Raw genomic sequence first — 17217 nt, forward strand, 5'->3', positions numbered from 1 at the left:
CGGATTTTTAACTTGTGTGTTTCCAATCTATTTCTTGGTGTTTCTCCTTTCGCCAAATATGCATGAAGTTTCGTTCTCCAATCTGCGATATTGTTCGTTTATTCTTCTTCTTCACCGTCTATTATCATCACGTCCACTTCTTCTTCTTCTTTATTGATTGTTGGTGAAAGAAGTGTTTGTATTTTTATGCATCTCGCAGTTGGATCTGTCATCATACTTGAGATGAAAGCAAAAGCGTCTGCGAGTCTGTTATCCTTCCTTGAAATGTGCCTCCATTTTATTTTTGGGATTTTCGCTGACAATTCTTCAACGAGCTTCTTGTATTTCTTCAAGAATGGTTAATTTGTAGTATACTCTCCCTTTATTTGGCGAATAACTAGCTGCGAATCACTAGTGATCCTGGCATTTTCTAGTTTCATTTCTATTGCGAATTTTAAGGCATGTATCACAGCTTCATATTCCGTTTCGTTATTAGTGGACGCGAATTCCAATCTGAATGAAAAAGCCATCTTTATTCCTTCTGGCGAAATTAAAACAATTCAAACTCCTTTGCCTTCTCCATTTGATGATCCATCTACCAATATCTCCCATCTATTTGGTTCTGTTAATAAATCTTTTGGATCTCCGTGTTCTTCCTCTATATCCATCATTTCTTCTAACGCTTCGTCTTCTTCTAAAGGAAATTCTGCCAAGAAATCTGCAACAACTTGTGATTTTGGTGAAGACAAAATTTCATATTTAATATCAAAGTGGACTACTTGTGCATTCCATCTCTCCGCTCTTTCTGATCTTTTAGAATTCTTCATCACTGATTCAATTGGTACTTTCGTTAATACCTTTATCTTGTACGCTTGAAAATATATGCGGAGCTTAAATGATGCCTAAACTAATGCTAAGATCAACTTCTCAATCTTTGAGTAATTCTTCTCGGCAGTATTAAAAGTTTTGCTAATGTAATAAATGGGTTTCTCCACTCCTGCGTCTACTCGCAATAACACAACAATTAATGCATGCGACGTCGTCGCAAGATAGATCAATAATTCTTCTCCTGTTTCTGCTTTTTGTAAAATAGTTGTATTCATAAGATGTTCTTTGATCCCTTGAAAAGATTTTTCGCATTCATCAGTCCATTTGAATTTCGCACCCTTCTTGAGTATATCGAAAAAATATTTGCATTTGTCTGATGATCGCGAAATGAATCTCCCCAGTGAAGCTAGAAGTCCATTCAACTTCTGTACATCTTTTATCGTTGCTGGTGTTGGCATGTCACGAATTGCTTGCACTTTTTCTGGATCAACCTGTATTTCTTCTTTTGATACAATGTAGCCTAAAAAATTTCCCGATGCAACTCCAATAGTACACTTCTCAGGATTCAGTTTAATGTTGTACCGCCGCATTTGTTCAAAAATCTCCCTCAGGTCCTGTACATGGTCTTTGGCTTCTTTACTCTTTAATAACATGTCGTCCACGTATAATTCTAATGTTTTGTGTATCCATTTTGCGAACACCTTCTCTACCATTCTTTGGTATGTCGCTCCCGCATTTCGCAAACCAAATGGCATTTTCGTGTAACAATATAAACCTCTAGGGGAGAAGAAAGCAGTATATTCTTGATCTTCTTCAGCGAGAGGGATTTGATTATACCCTTTGTACCCATTTAAAGACGATACCCTATCATTTCCCGCTGCGGATTCCACCATTTGAGGAACATCTGGTAACAGAAAACTATCTTTAGGGCAAGCTTTGTTTAAATCAGTGAAATCTATGCAAATCCTTATTCCTTTATTTTTCTTTGGGACAATGACCATATTCGCTATCCACTATGGGTATTTAGCTTCTCTTATGATTCCCGTATCAAGCATTTTCTGTAGTTCTTCTTTTATTTGGGAATGGTAAGCTGTTGCGATTTTCCTTATTCTTTGTTTAAATGGTCTCACATTCTTGTTAATCTCCAACTTGTGGCATGCAATTGATGGATCTATTCCCGGTATCTCATCCATGCTCCCTGCGAAAACGTCTTTATATTCTCGTAAAAGATTGATAGTTCTTTCTTCTTCTTCTTCTACATCCATCTTGGTTCCAATTCTCAATATTAGAGGTTCTTCTATAGTCCCAACGTTTATTTCTTTTGTTTTGCGGCAGTGTAACTGGGCTTCGGTTCTCCCGTTGGTGTTGGTTCTTTTATTGTTTTCACAGGTCCTTCTCCTTCTTCCGAAATTTCGCTGGGTATTCCATTGCCTTCTTTTGCCCTTATCATATATACTCTAAATTCTTCTTCTTTCTTTGCCTCATTTGCCAACTTTCTGCGAAATTGTTTCCTTTTTGCTTGTCCTTCATAATGCTTTATTTCAATTTGATGACATAATTTCGCATTGTCAACGTCTCCTCTGATTTCTCCTATTCCATTTGGTGTGGGGAACTTAATACATTGATGCAATGTTGATACTACATCTTTTATCGCATGTATCCATGGTCTTCCTAGCAACATATTATATGGCGATTCCATATCCACCACACATAGTGTTACGTGTGTTTCAATCTCTCCTAGTGGAATTCGTACCACTATTTCTCCTTTAGATTTTGTTATGGATTTTCCAAAGCCATGAACAAAATATGTTGAACTAGACATTTCTTCATCTTTAAATCCCATTCCCATGAATGCATGATAGAATATTATATCCACTGAACTTCCTGTATCGATTAAAGTTATGTTCAGTATCCATTCTCTCGTGGATTTTGTTGTTGTCTCCTTCTCTTTTCGCGTAATAGGCACTGTAATAACCAATGGAGATGTGTGGTTCAAATTTTCTTTTGGTATTTCTGCCGCCATGAACGTAATTTTTTGCTTTTCCCAATCTTTCAAGGGTGATGTCTTTTCTACCGCCATAACCTTCCTTCCTTCAAAATTTCGTTTATGTATTATTCCTTTGATGTTTTCATGGAATTCATTAACCATTGTTTTTGTTATCATATTACACTCCAATCGTTTGTCATCTTCATTGACTCTAATCATTTTTCTTTTAACTGGTTCACTGATTTATTTAATCACTTTCTTGATTTGAACAATCTTAACAACAATCTTCAACTTTCGATCTTCAACGTCCCTGTTTCTAGCGCCATTATGTAGTTGCAGGAAATCCTATACTACACCCCTCATATGATTTCATCAACACTCAACTCATTTTAGATTAACAATCTTAATTTTATTGATGAATATTTGAACAATCTTACAAGAAAAGATAAAGGAATCAAGAATAACCACTGCTCTAGATTTTTTCTCTCCTATTTACTTGTTTCTTACTCAAAAAAGATCTCTCTCCTCTCCTTTACAACTGAACGACTATTTATAGGGAAGTACATAGTGGATGACAGCTAATTTTTCCTTTATTTTCGGATATGACTTGCGACATTCTCGCAACCTTACAAATGTTAATCTCGCAAACTCTCTAATTTTCGCAGAATCGTTACATTATTCTCATGATTTTAGCTGACGTCGTTTATTATGTCATTTCTAAAATTATTCTGCGACGTTGTTGTGTTGTGTTGTTGATAATTTCGCTGAGGCATTATTGCTGCGAGATTCTGATCCTACATTATACTCCATATATTTTCCCCATTTTTTGTCACAAGAATGACAAAGGTACAAAAATTATAACAAGTAATTTTGAAATGACTTCTCAAGTTCATTAGAACTCGATAGAACACATAAAATCCGAAAAGAATCGGAGGTCTAACATTCCAATTTTGATAGCAACACTAAATTAGAAACTACCGAAGTAATTGATTTAGTCTCTTACCAAGGTACAATTACCGAAGTAATTCTCGCTAATTTTTGTAAGACAAACTAAGATCAAAATTAACTAAGTAACTCATCAGGATCCAATTATACAAATATAATTTTGCCTATTTCGATAGCTAAAAAACTAAGATCGGAATTAACTTAGTTTTCTTATATGGAAAGTGATAACCAAAGTAACCGTTCAATAACATCGATAAGCGAAACTAGAATCAAAATCGATCTAGTTACTTATCAGGAAAGCAATTATCATAAATAATTGTTCCCTCACTTTATACAATCACACTACCCCGAAAGATATATCATTAAGTACAAGTTCAAAGTCGAACTTACCTACTGTGTATGTTATTCCATGCAAAATAAAAGAATAACACGAAAACAACCTTTATCAGAGAAGGGTTACATGATCTTATCCATCACCTGCCATAAGAGAAAGACTAGAACCAAAAATACTCATATGTATACTGAATTTACAATTTATAGAACATTAATTGATATTAGTATATGTGACTCACATATGAGTTAAACCACCATCATTTTCTTGTGATTTTTGTATAGCAACCCAAAAGGTTAGATATGAAAATTTGTTAAAAATCAAAAGTCACAAATAACAAAAAGATAAGCCAAATATGAGACTAAAACTTAGTTGATGAAAACCAAAGTTTATCTCATATAATCCGAAAGCAACACAAAGAAATTCATAAATCGAAATAATCATTGCAATCATATGTTTCAACAAGAAGGACTCAAGTAAATAAAACTTATCATTAAATTTTATTGATAGTTTGAATAACATGTACACAAGTATTTATGTTAATCAACAATTGATTAGTCTATTCATTTGACGAACACTAAAAATATCTATTTTTTAGAGTTTTTCATAAGATTTCAGAACAATTTCCTCAGAACATAAAGGATTCTAATCTTCTTCAATGATTATACCAATCTGGATTCAAGGCTAACAAGATTGTCACTGACTTTCTTCACTTATTTTTGCAAGCCCCTTTCCATGTTTCGAACTTCACATAAAATTAAATCTGACTTTGGTGAAAGATTCTTAAGATGATTATCATGAAGAATTGAGAATATATCTTCACTAGGATTACAATTTCTTTGATCTGAAGCAGGGCTTGACTCAATATCGAATGATTCCAAACGAAGTTTCCTGTTATGAAATGGAATAGTCCAAATATTTCCAACCTTGTGGAAATTATAACTAAAGGTAAACATTTTGCAAATCCTCTTTGAAATAAAACGTTACTCTCATTTTTCTATTTAAGTAATCAAGTTGTTTAGATTTCTAGAAAGGTAAATATGCCAAAAAGATATTCTTTCAATGTAATAGATATTAGATAACAATCGAAATTGTTTTTCCAACAAATTAGGATTCTCCAAACCTTATATTTAATTCATATCTACACATTAATCCCACCTTCCTTGGAGCACAAAGTGATAAGGATACATAATCATATCAATTAGGTTAAGTTAGTATGAGAACCAGATTTTCGGTTGTTGAAGAAACACTTTTTCCTTTTACAAATCATTGTATTCTCTCCTTTAAGAGATTTGTTTTGTCTGTATTCTTGAGTTCTTTACTTGGTTTGGAAACAAGATCATGATAGTCTTGTATCAAGTTATCTATATTTTTTCATTTGATCCGTCTTACATAATCTTTCTTAACCATAGAAAGGAATTAGTCGGATTTTTCGAGTCATCTGTTCCAGACGATTTATAAGAACCTCGTTTTGAAATGTGTATGCGATTTCAGGACTTGTTTGGACATTGATTCATGTAATGTCCCTGTTGTTACATTGATTTTTAGGTGAATATTCCAACATTTCCCTTGATTAATTCTTAGACTTGTAAGAGATCTGTTTGGTTGGTTTGTTTGAGTAATAACAGTTATTCCTTAAATTAAAATTTACTTATTCTAATTTCCTAATTTTATCATGATATCTATCAAGATTATTGATAAGTGTGGATACATGTTTTCTCTGAGTGTTTAGAGACAAATCAGATTTTTCAAGTCTCTTATTCAACTCTTCTTGTTTAGATAGTTTGAACTTAATTGATCCAGTAAATTATTTATTGGTTTAAGTTCATATTCTAAGTAATGAACTTTCCTATCTTGACATATTAGTTTTCAAAAAAAACTTTCAGAGTTTGAACTCATCCAGTAAATCCATTATGGAACATCACTCAGGGTTATAGCTCTCAAAAATGGTTGTAATATATTTTGTCTACATTCTTGATCATTTTTTTCGGAGAATTTTCAAGAGTGGCAATATATGCATTTTTCTTCGAACGAATATCCTTAATGGGATAATCTGGAGAGATACAACCAAAGCCTTGACATTTGTAGCATTGAGGAATATCATCTTCAATTTTTCAGGTATTTTCTTTATCGGTGAAAGGTTGTTGTTTTTCAAAGGATACAGAATGACCCGTTTGTTCGTTATCCTAATAGTGTTTTTAAATTGTTGGGCAAGGCGTGATATATTGTTATTAATTTCAGGTTCTTCCTCATCATCTAAAGTCACATGATCACTAGAGTTTTCAGGACTTATAGCCTTGGAGCTTGAATTAGTCATAAAATCAATGCATATGTCTTTTTCTTTGTTAGACAAAAACTCAGATCAAAGATCTTTAGTTTTCTCACAAGAGTGATTTTTAATAAAGACGAAAGATTATGGCTTCCATAATGAAATGTTTCTTAGACTCGTATATAGATGGTAACGATCTGAGAATCTTCCATACTATATCTTTTCAGAAATAAAGAAACATGCATTTACAATATCAGAGAGTCTAATATGAACCTCTTAACAAGAATCGTTATCATCCATTCGAAGATATTCCCAGTCAGAAATGAGAGCTTGGAGTCTAGCTTCTTTTTACGATGAATTACCTTCACATAAGGTCTCAAGATTATCCCAAGCCACTTTGGAGGTTTCACATGCATAAGGTACGACACAAAATACATGAGGTATTGGCATTCATCAATTCGTGTTCGTTTTTGGCATTCATCGAAGTGTTATTGAAAAATAACAAAGATATTGTTGAATGCTGGAGACATGCCATTACATGTATCAACATCTAAGGTATGACACAAAATATCTTAAGTAAAGAGATTACTCGCCTCAATACACCCAAGTGAGTTTGTTTTAATAATTATAGATTATTCTTGTTCTATTATTCTTCTTATATTCTTGTATTTGGATCTACTGGTAATATATATATGAAAACCAATGTAATGTTACAGGGTTATAACGAATTTCCATAATAATACACATTTTGTATTATTGTCGAAATCGGTAATGGAGATTTTCCAACAATCTTAAGACATTTATTCGTTTATATATATATATATATATATGTTTAACGGTTTCATAATGGCATATAACCCAAGATAAAACGATTATATATGTCATTAACATAGCATTGGAATAATGACGAGTAAAGCGAACGTAATTTAATGTAGTACCAACTCTTCTTTGACACTATGCAAACTACAGTTCCCGGTACTAGTTTATGGCTCTCAAAACACACTTAAATGCAATAGAGAGTGAGTGGGGTTTATATAGATGCAAGGATATTCTTGGATAAATCCCTCCATGAATCGCATCCTTTCGTAAAGAATCACATCCCTTAGGATAAGACACTTCAAAATTAAATGGTTTACAACAAGTTATTTCAAACTTGAAATTTACCTAACTAAACAATATTTCTATTCAAAAAGCCAAGAATACCCCATCTTGTGGATAATTCTTGTTGAAATTTTATACGGAAAATGGTGCAACCCATTTAAATCACACCATTTTATACGGAAAACAAAGCATGTATGGATAATTATTTTGTGTTGGTACACCGTATTAGTACTCAATGTGGCCCAACGAAAAGACACATAAATCTCGCAGTAAAGATTTATCGTTGGTGTTTTGGATTCTCGGGTTGTACTTATCATTGGGCCTGTCTCTGGTTTTGGCACTATAAAAATAGCTCAAAATATTGTGGAGGTCGTGAAATATTATTAATTATGTCACCCATGTTCAGAAATTGTTGATCAGTAGATTACTAACATGTTACGTTTAAACACACTTTATTTCTAGTGTGTGGAAAGCCAGTATCATAAAGGCTTGACAAGGAGGAATATGATCATTAAAAGAAATAAATTCTTAATCCTAATATATCACGTAATTTCGGGGAGAAATGATGTAACAAGAGTATCATTTGAGTACCCACAAGGAAAATAGAAACTGCTCCTTATGATTAGAGAAAGAATAAAATCTTTAATGTACTTGTCAAAGTGGGCTGGCTTGGCAAGGATGTACTGAATATGGTTGTATGTCGTAAATGAGTAAACCAAATTTACTCGCATACAAGTCATGGATAAAATTCTAAGATATTTTGAGATATGTAGAAATTCTAAAACGGTTGTAAATTGATGCTTTAAGGTTGACGCTTCAAGTCATTGATAATATTATGTGCTTGTTGTTGAGAAAAAAAGTGGTATCATGGAAATTAATGAAAAGATCTATCATAGACTCCAAAGCTTTGGACGCAAAGTCCGGGAAGAAACATAGTGATTTTAAAATTTCTCTGATTATATACCTGAGTGGAAAGAGTATATGTATTTCAAAATAAATATTGTTCAGATCAAACAGTTATTTGGAAAAAACACATAGTTTTGGGAAATTGTGGTATGTGTCGACTAATATATCGATGATATAACACATAAAGAATTGATCTTAAATGCGTGCATCAAAAAGAATTAGTGTTTGGGAATTGTATCAAGTCGACTAGGGATACAAATTCAAGAAAGAGCATTAATTGCATCATCAAGAGGAATGATATTATAGCCTACTAAAAGTGAGTTGCAGTGGTAACCCAACCTAACGATTAGAGATCCCAAGTTCTAGCGGACAACTAAGTTGTGAATTACTCGCCAAAAAGCACTGAAGGAAATATTTTCTCTTTCACATTCTTAGGATGAGTGTCAGTATTGCATGTCACAGATGAGGATAAGAATTTCTTTTAATGATTCCTACAGATTAGTTTGAATAAAAAAAGTATAGAAGGATGCTTTCAATAGAATATCACCTATATGAGTGAGAAGTAGGGCCGCTTCTATGAGAACTGTAAGGCTGATTTACTCTAAAACACTCAAAGAATCCAAGTATCGTTTAGGGAAGGAAAGTACACAACCAAAAACCAGATGTGTAAGGAAATAAGTTGTGTTATATCTATTGCATACGATTACATCATAAGGTTGAATAGTTCAAGAAATCATGTTCACTAATCAAGAAGCAATCCCGGTAGGTATTTATAAGGAAGATTCAAGGCCAATACCCATCTTTCCTGATGCAGTGATGTTCTGTGCACAAAATCTCTAGCGTATGTATTAAAAGCTTTTATGCGTGATAATTCCATTCATGTGGGGGATTATAGGTAGGAAATTGGGTTTGGGATGGCCACTCAGCCCATCTCCCAGGCCACTGAATGATAATTGTGTAAGTTGAAACAAAAGGAGGAAGAAAGTTATTTGCAATTGCTCTGAGCAGTTATATAATTACTGTAACTACACCTAAGAGTTGTAACATACCAGACTGTCTATGTTTCCCAGCTGTCAGAAACTGAAACAGTCGTGTAGTTTCAAAATGAGATTGTTTACTAACAGTCATGTAGTTTCAGAACTGTGACTGTTCACAATGACTGTTCTCAACGGTCATACATTGTTTCAACAACTATAAATATCCATCTTAATAAGAGTGGATATATAGAAGACGCACACAAGACATAGAAAATATGGAGATAAGCATAAAAAAGATAAATAAGAGAATGATAAATCCTTCTGCATTTGTCACTAAAAGGGAGTTGTGCTACATCAATTTGTGTTCGTTTTGGCCTTCATCGTAATGTTGTTGAATAACACCAAAGGCATTGTTGAATGCTGAAGACATATGCCATTACCTGTATCCGCATCTAGGGCGGGACATTAGATGTCTTAAGTAAAGAGATTATTCGCCTTAATACACCCAAGTAAATTTGTTTAATAATTATAGATTATTCTTATCCTTCTATTCTTCTTATTTTAGGTTTTAGTAACCAAGTATTACAAGAGCGATAATACATAGATGAAGACCAATGTTACATGGATGCAATTTGTATAATTATCGAAATTGGTAATGAAGATTTTCCAACAGTTATCAAAGGTGGTAATGCAGAAAGAATTTATCAAGTCTCTTTTGCCTTGTAATCTTAGAGTCTTTAAAAGACACCAGAACTATCAACCTTTTAACTCAATGTTGGATTGTAAAAGGTTTGCTTTGTTATCTCCTCTTTTATTAGTTGGTATGATCAGAATCTTATTGATATGTTTTTTAATTTCCATAACTCTTCTCTTAGTTTGGATTATGTTATTAGAGCACTGTTTGATGATGGGAAGAGCATCAAAATAAGGGAAAAAAATATGATTTCCTTGGGATTTCCTGATTTTCTTACATTAAAAAAAACGAGTTTAGTGTCCTATTCCTTTTTTTTTGCGAATACATATTGCATTCAAAAGGAAAACTACTCTTGAAGAGTCTGGGTTACAAGGTTATTAGAGCCATCTAATATAGAGGAAGCGTTCCTCAGCATGTTAGATTTATCTACTTAAAGTTTAAACTCAATACAATACGGTGGGGTAGAATCCCATTCTAAAGAAAAAGAAAAAGTTTTTGCTTGTTTTGCAAGAGCATCCGCAACTGCATTTCCTGTCCTAGGAACAAAATGGAAGCATTAAAAAGTCATACAAGATTTTGCTACTTTATCTGCTTCATCCAAAAGATTTTTCTGCGCCAAGAGATATCTGAACTGGATCCATTGAGATACAAAAAAGACTTTCACAATCGTCTTCAATGCTGAATTTGAATTCCTTTGTCTTTTTCCTAATGAGTTGCTTGAAAGACCCCTGCAGCTTCTGCTTCTTGAGGGTATGCGCTTTTTGTAGGTCCTATTTTTCTACCTTTAAAACTTCATGTATCATTTCACAAAATTAGTACAAAATTGGATGGGGTGGAGGCCGAGTCCCATGCCGCATCAACATTAATTTTGTGATTCTGAGACTTGGGTGTTGTCCACGGGGTATTATGTTTTCTCTTAATTGGCTGGTGCAATTTTCTACCAGAAGGATTCGTGGATCAACACTAATTGTGATTTTTTATTAATACATACAGTTGCAAATGTGCCATTGATACTCTCTGAAAAGCTCTGTTGCATCTCTTCTTCTAAATAAACCACATCTTAATAAGTAGGAGTTCAGTTGAAGTCTTCATTTCGTTGTTGTTATGTATCCATGACTGGTTGAGATCTAGAATGCTTTAAAAGGGATCAAAATTCATTGTTATGGGATTAATTCCTCTTGGGATTCCTCTTTTTTTTTTTTCCTTTTTTTTATTGTCTGAAGCATGAAATTCATTAATCTAATAAAGGGCTATTACATGAGGGTATTCGATATCCGGAAATTCGAATACAATCCAAAGCCAAAAAATTACAATAACAACACCGTGAAGGAAAAGCTCAATATCAGTCTTTGGATTACCATTAGTGGTCTTTGGTTGGTTGGAGATATCTAAAAAAAAAAGGACACTGAGCGGGAATATGCCGCATAATCATATGCAACTCTCCTCTGACTGACCATAGTACTGTAGGGTGTTTTTTTCGTCGGCAACGACTATGACTGCTCATGCCACAATTTCCCACTAGAACTGCAATTTCTTCTGTGAGGGCGCCTATGAAATGTGTGTGCGCGCGCCATAAAAAGCGCACTGCAAATAAAGTAGAGCGGCGCACAAAGAACCAAAAGTGAAAAGAAACGCGTAATTCACACATCTCGGACACCGCTTCTTAACCCTAGTTTTTATTAATCCAGAAAAAAAGATACAACTGTGTTTCTCGAGTTGAGTGTGAAGTTTTGTTGACGAGGAAGGAAGAGTAAAGAAAAGAGAATATTCTTCAATTCCGATCGATAGTTTTGACGGGACTTCACCAATTGTTTATACGTTAGTAACCCAAGGAATTTAGATCTTTGAAGCAATAATCCATCCCCAAGTGAGTATTATTACTTTTCGATCTTTTATATTCTAGGGTTTACTTTTTGATCCGATATAGTCTTCTCTGTACACAGTTGAAGTTTGATTAATCTAATCTAGGGTTTTATTATCATGGTTTTGTTTTGGAATTATTCGTTTTCACGAGCTTGATTTTTGAGGGGGAGGGGAGAATTTACCCAGATTTCAGAAAATTCATCTGGTTAACAGAGTATAGTGAAGTGCTTAATAACTTCTATAATCTCGTTTGGGTCACTGGGTGCGGCTTTCAATGCATTGGTTTTTCAGATTCATTTGAAGTTGGGGAATTTTTGGTTTCTTACTTAGAGATTAGTTATTGCTAGAAGCCTAGAATTGCACATTTGTGGATCATACGTTTGCCTGGTAGACCTCAGATCCGTTTCGATTAGTTCTTGCGAGGTACTGTTACAGTTCTTTTTGTGCAATCTGGGATTGTGAATATTTATCACATCAGCTCAATCGACTGTACTGTAGTCCCTACCTTGAACTCTTCATAGTTGTGGTTCTGGCCACTACTGACCTTTAGCTCGTATAAGTCTAGTTGTTATCTTATCTCCACCATACTTCATTTATCTTGAAAGAATTGTTTAAGTCTTCGAGGGTGAATGATAACACACAGTATTAAATAATGGCTGCTAGAGTATCTCAGTTTTCCTGTTTTTACATCTATCAATTGTTTAGTTGTTAACTCATATGATCATCTTCTGTTTCGCAGGCACATAATTTGAAGTTCTCTTGAGTGGAAACAACACTTTAAGACTAGCACATACATCTGCATCAGGCACTAATGGCAGATACTGCTTCGAGCTTTTGGGGTCCTGTTACATCAACCACAGAATGGTGTGAGAAGAATTATGCATATTCTTCTTATATTGCTGAATTCTACAACACTATCTCAAACGTCCCATGCATACTGTTGGCATTTATTGGACTTATAAATGCCTTGAGACAGCGTTTTGAGAAAAGATTTAGTGTCCTTCACATTTCGAACATGATACTGGCCATTGGGAGCATGCTTTTCCATGCAACCTTACAACATGTGTAAGTCTCCTGGCTCTGTAGGCTCTATGTTACCAACTACTTTGCATTCTAGTTTCCTCTGCAATAATATAAAATATCCTACTAAATAGTTGTGTGTTCCTCTGGTAATCAGCTAGGAACTCTTAGTTAAAATTGTTGGCCAACATAGGAAAAAATTATGCTTCTATTAATTCACCTGTGTGAATCATATTGCTGTAGATAACTTGGAATGGCTAACTGCTTTTGTGAAATAAAGTGTATGCAAAACGGCTTGAAGTTTATAATGTGAAAGGGTGTTTTCAATATTGTGGACTTTGCTTAACATTCATTTCATCACTTGCATCTAGGCCAGTCTTGTGCACTTAGATCTGCTTAGAATCTGCTTAGAATCTGCTTGGTTACAGAGCTTCTCAGTTTCCTTTTCCTAATTCTTTGTTCTTGAGCTATATTAATTTGACTTACCTCTGAACAACTATATGCAGACAACAGCAGAGTGACGAAACACCAATGGTTTGGGAAATGCTCCTTTATCTCTATATCCTTTACTCCCCAGATTGGCACTACAGGAGCACAATGCCAACTTTCTTGTTTCTCTATGGTGTTATGTTTGCCGTCGCTCATTCCCTAGTGCGTTTTGGTATTGGCTTCAAGTTTCATTATGCACTCCTTTGTCTCATATGCATCCCTCGAATGTACAAGTACTACATCTACACGGCAGATGCATTCGCAAAACGTCTTGCCAAGTTCTACGTGCTAACTATATCTCTAGGGACTCTGTGTTGGCTTGGTGATCGTTTGTTCTGTAAAGAGATCTCTGGCTGGTATTTTAACCCACAAGGTCATGCATTCTGGCATGTCCTTATGGGTTTGAACTCCTATTTTGCAAATACATTTTTGATGTTTTGCCGTGCCCAGCAACTGGGATGGTCCCCAACGGTTGTTCACTTCATGGGAGTATTGCCTTACGTGAAGATTCAAAAGCCAAAGGCTCAGTAAAGAGAAGAGTAGAGATAGGCAGAACCCAGAAGAACTGGATCTTGAAGTTTTGAGTTGTTTGAAGATTTAGGAACGGTGAGGAAGCAAAAACAATTGATCGAAGTTGGTTTCCGTTTGTTTTTCTTCCTCAAAATAGATGTAAATTGATTATTTAATATTGATTTTGGTTGGGTAGGATTCTCCCTGTTTAGTTTTAGTGGTATATCCAGTATAAAACTAGCTTGTGCTTCAAATATACCATAGATCTTTTCTCTGATGGGAATTATTAGTTGTGCTTGAAATATACCATATATCTTTTCTCTGATGGGAATTATTAGAGCAGATCTTTCCTCTGAAATTCTCAAGCCCATTCTCATTTTTATATTAGCAATTATGACCCTCTTTCATTTCCTTTTCTTTTTTTCCTGTTAACAGTAGATAACTGGTTCTTACGGTGATGATTTTTTGATAATAATTCGGTGAAGAGAAAAGAAAAGGTTGATACTGAAATTGCTGAAAAGGAAATTTGAAGTAGTGACAACAAAAACAAAATGTAAGAAAAACTAACACGCCAGGTAGGGGTCGAACCTACGACTTTCTGCTTAGGAAACAGACGCTCTATCCACTGAGCTACAAGCGCTTGGTTTTGTTTATTAAGCTGTGATTTGCATCCTCTCACTGATAATACCGAGAATCTCGTTAAATGATCCCAAACAACTATCGAGTATAAGCAGTCCGCCTATCAGTTCGAGCTATTGGATAAAGTGAATTCAGATTTCTATAATGATGGTTATTTTAGGGTAAACTGGTGAAGTGACGAGTAATCTGCTTTTTAAGCAAATAGTAATAGCATGTATGGCTTACCAGTATCAATGTCCCATCTAATGAAACTAGTAAAACCGCCATGTATGATATATATGCTTGAATTTTGTTCTTTTAATAACAACACCAAATTTGATAACAATGATATTTTTTTCGTTAGATATTCTTATTTATACTCATTCCGCAGGTAATTCAAAGAGTTTTTCAAACATGTTAATTTTACAAAAATCCAGTATGTATTTTGAAAGATATCAAGCTTTTAAATTTTTTGATATATTTTTAAAACAATGACATTTCTGTGAATATGTAAGGTTGAATATACAAATGTAGATGGTGGATTTTCGATAAAGGTTAAAATCGTAAAACCATAATTGTACATACTCCTGATCCAGCAATCAGATGAGTATTGAGACTCATGTCTCTCATCGAAGTATGAAAGTTCATACCGCAAGAACCTATGACTGAGAATACTGTCTCTCAGAGTATATGTAGATGTGTAGTCTCTCAGCTGAGGCAACGACATATCTCATAAATACTGAGCAATTTCATTAAATATTTCTTTATAGAATCGAAAGATTAGACGGCTCCTAGACAACTTGCCTGCTAGTATAGAGCAATAACGTCTTCAGGATGTAACAATGTTTTCCCTGACTATATAAAAGAAATATGACGCTTCAACAAGCTCATATTATTCGACTCTCAGATAATTAATGCTCCTAGACAGCATGTCTGCTAGTATAAAGCCATCAATTAATTATCTTTAATCCTTAAATTCATTAACTGAACATTCAGAAATATTCTACGTTCTTCATAATATTTCATTACTTCAATTCGTGGTTCTTCCCACGAGAATTCCACGGGTTAGTGATAAATATTCAACATAAGGGTATCTGATCCACTATCGAGTAAGCCCCGACCAAAATGGTGCAAGTGTATTCAACAATAACACACTAACGAGCACCTGTATGCACGAACGAGCATTCAAAAATACGAAGGAACAATGAACCTATGCAAAATAGGAAGAAAAATAATAAAAAAAAATATTAAGCTAAGGCGCTAGGAAACTGGGCCCACCGGCGGCCAGTCATGTCGTAGCCAGTCCCACGCCTAATTCCTTATTTTATCATATTTTATTATTTTTCCATCATCTCATGAAAATTCCTTCATTTGAACAAATACCCTTCATTTTAAGGAAACTCCTCAGTTTCATGGTGTTTCCTCCGTCTCAAGGAAATAATAAAATTAGGAAAGGTGTCGCGGACCAAGCTCTCTAGCCGGCCGGTCATGCCCTAGTTGTGGCCGGTCCCACATCTTGCATTCCTTATTATTATTTTATTATTATTATTTCCTTCATCCCCTGAAATTCTTTGGTTTCATGATATTTCCTTCACATCAAAGAAAAGATATAAAATTAGGAAAGACTCGCGGGACCGGGCCCTAGCCGGCCGACCATGCCCTAGTCGTGGCCGGTCCCACACACTCCTTATTTTATTATTATTAATTATCATTGTTTCCTTCATCTCATGGAAACTCCTTCACTTTAAGAAAAACTCCTTTATTTCAACAAACTCCTTGATTTCATGGCATTTCCCTAAAATCATGAAAATAATATAAAATTAGGAAAAGTGCCATGGGACCGGGCTTATTGGTCGGCCATGCCTTGGCCATAGCCGGTCCCACACTTCATGATTTCTTATTTTATTATTATTATTATTTCCTTCATCTTATGAAGTTTCCTCAGTTTGAGCAAAAACCTTGATTTCTTCATATTTTCTCAAAATGTTGCTCAAACGCGCATCAGAAAATATCAAAATTCTCAGGACTGAGACACGAACACTTTTTTGACATGATCATATTACCTTGACCGACCAAGGTTGGCTCTTTGGCTTGCAAGAGGCCGGTCCCGCACATTTTCATCATTTGACCTAATTTGTTCACATTAGGTTCAAACTCTTCCAAACAACTTGGAATTTGATAAAACGATCGTCAGTCGGTCCCATGACCAACCAGAGTCGGTTTCATGACCCCTTGGTCGGTCCTTCATCTCTTCATAGTTTATTAGGTTTTATCACCTAAGGCTCAGACGAGCATTATTTCAATAAATGATTAAACCAGCATTTGATCATCTTTTCACCAACTGGTCTTCAAGAGACTTTGGTATTTTGCTCACTCGAGCATCTGGGCGTTACATGGTCGACTCATCATCCCGTGTAGCCGGTCCCTCCTTCACTCCGTGGTTGATTTTCAATAAATCAAAAATTGATCAGCAATTGATCGAAATTAGGGTTTTCGAATCCAAGGTTCATAATTCCAGATTCAAACGCTAATTATTTTACGTTGATCCCACGATCAAAATTTTAATTAATTATACTCGGTTCAGTTGCCAGTATTCTAAATTAATATTTTATTTAGTTCTGTTACCAATAATTCATCAAACGAGCAACATTTTCTCAGATTAGCAATATTTGCTCAGACTAAGGAATATTGGTTCAACTA

The 17217-nt window shown here is 34.7% G+C and overlaps 1 protein-coding gene and 1 non-coding gene across 2 annotated transcripts; one reads left to right on the plus strand and one right to left on the minus strand.

The window, feature by feature from the left end:
- Positions 1-11630: 11630 nt before the first annotated feature.
- LOC113314121 (alkaline ceramidase-like) lies at positions 11631-14257 on the plus strand. Its single transcript, XM_026562894.1, has 3 exons — positions 11631-11884; positions 12620-12945; positions 13407-14257. Exons 2-3 carry the CDS (start codon positions 12692-12694, stop codon positions 13918-13920), a joined length of 768 nt encoding a protein of 255 aa, XP_026418679.1. The 5' UTR covers positions 11631-11884; positions 12620-12691; the 3' UTR covers positions 13921-14257.
- A 209-nt stretch (positions 14258-14466) lies between these two features.
- Positions 14467-14539, minus strand: TRNAR-CCU. The gene has a single exon. It is a non-coding gene; the product is annotated as a tRNA-Arg (tRNA).
- Between the last annotated feature and the right edge of the window lie 2678 nt (positions 14540-17217).

The sequence above is a fragment of the Papaver somniferum genome, chromosome 9, assembly GCF_003573695.1.
Source record: "Papaver somniferum cultivar HN1 chromosome 9, ASM357369v1, whole genome shotgun sequence".
Lineage (NCBI taxonomy): Eukaryota > Viridiplantae > Streptophyta > Magnoliopsida > Ranunculales > Papaveraceae > Papaver > Papaver somniferum.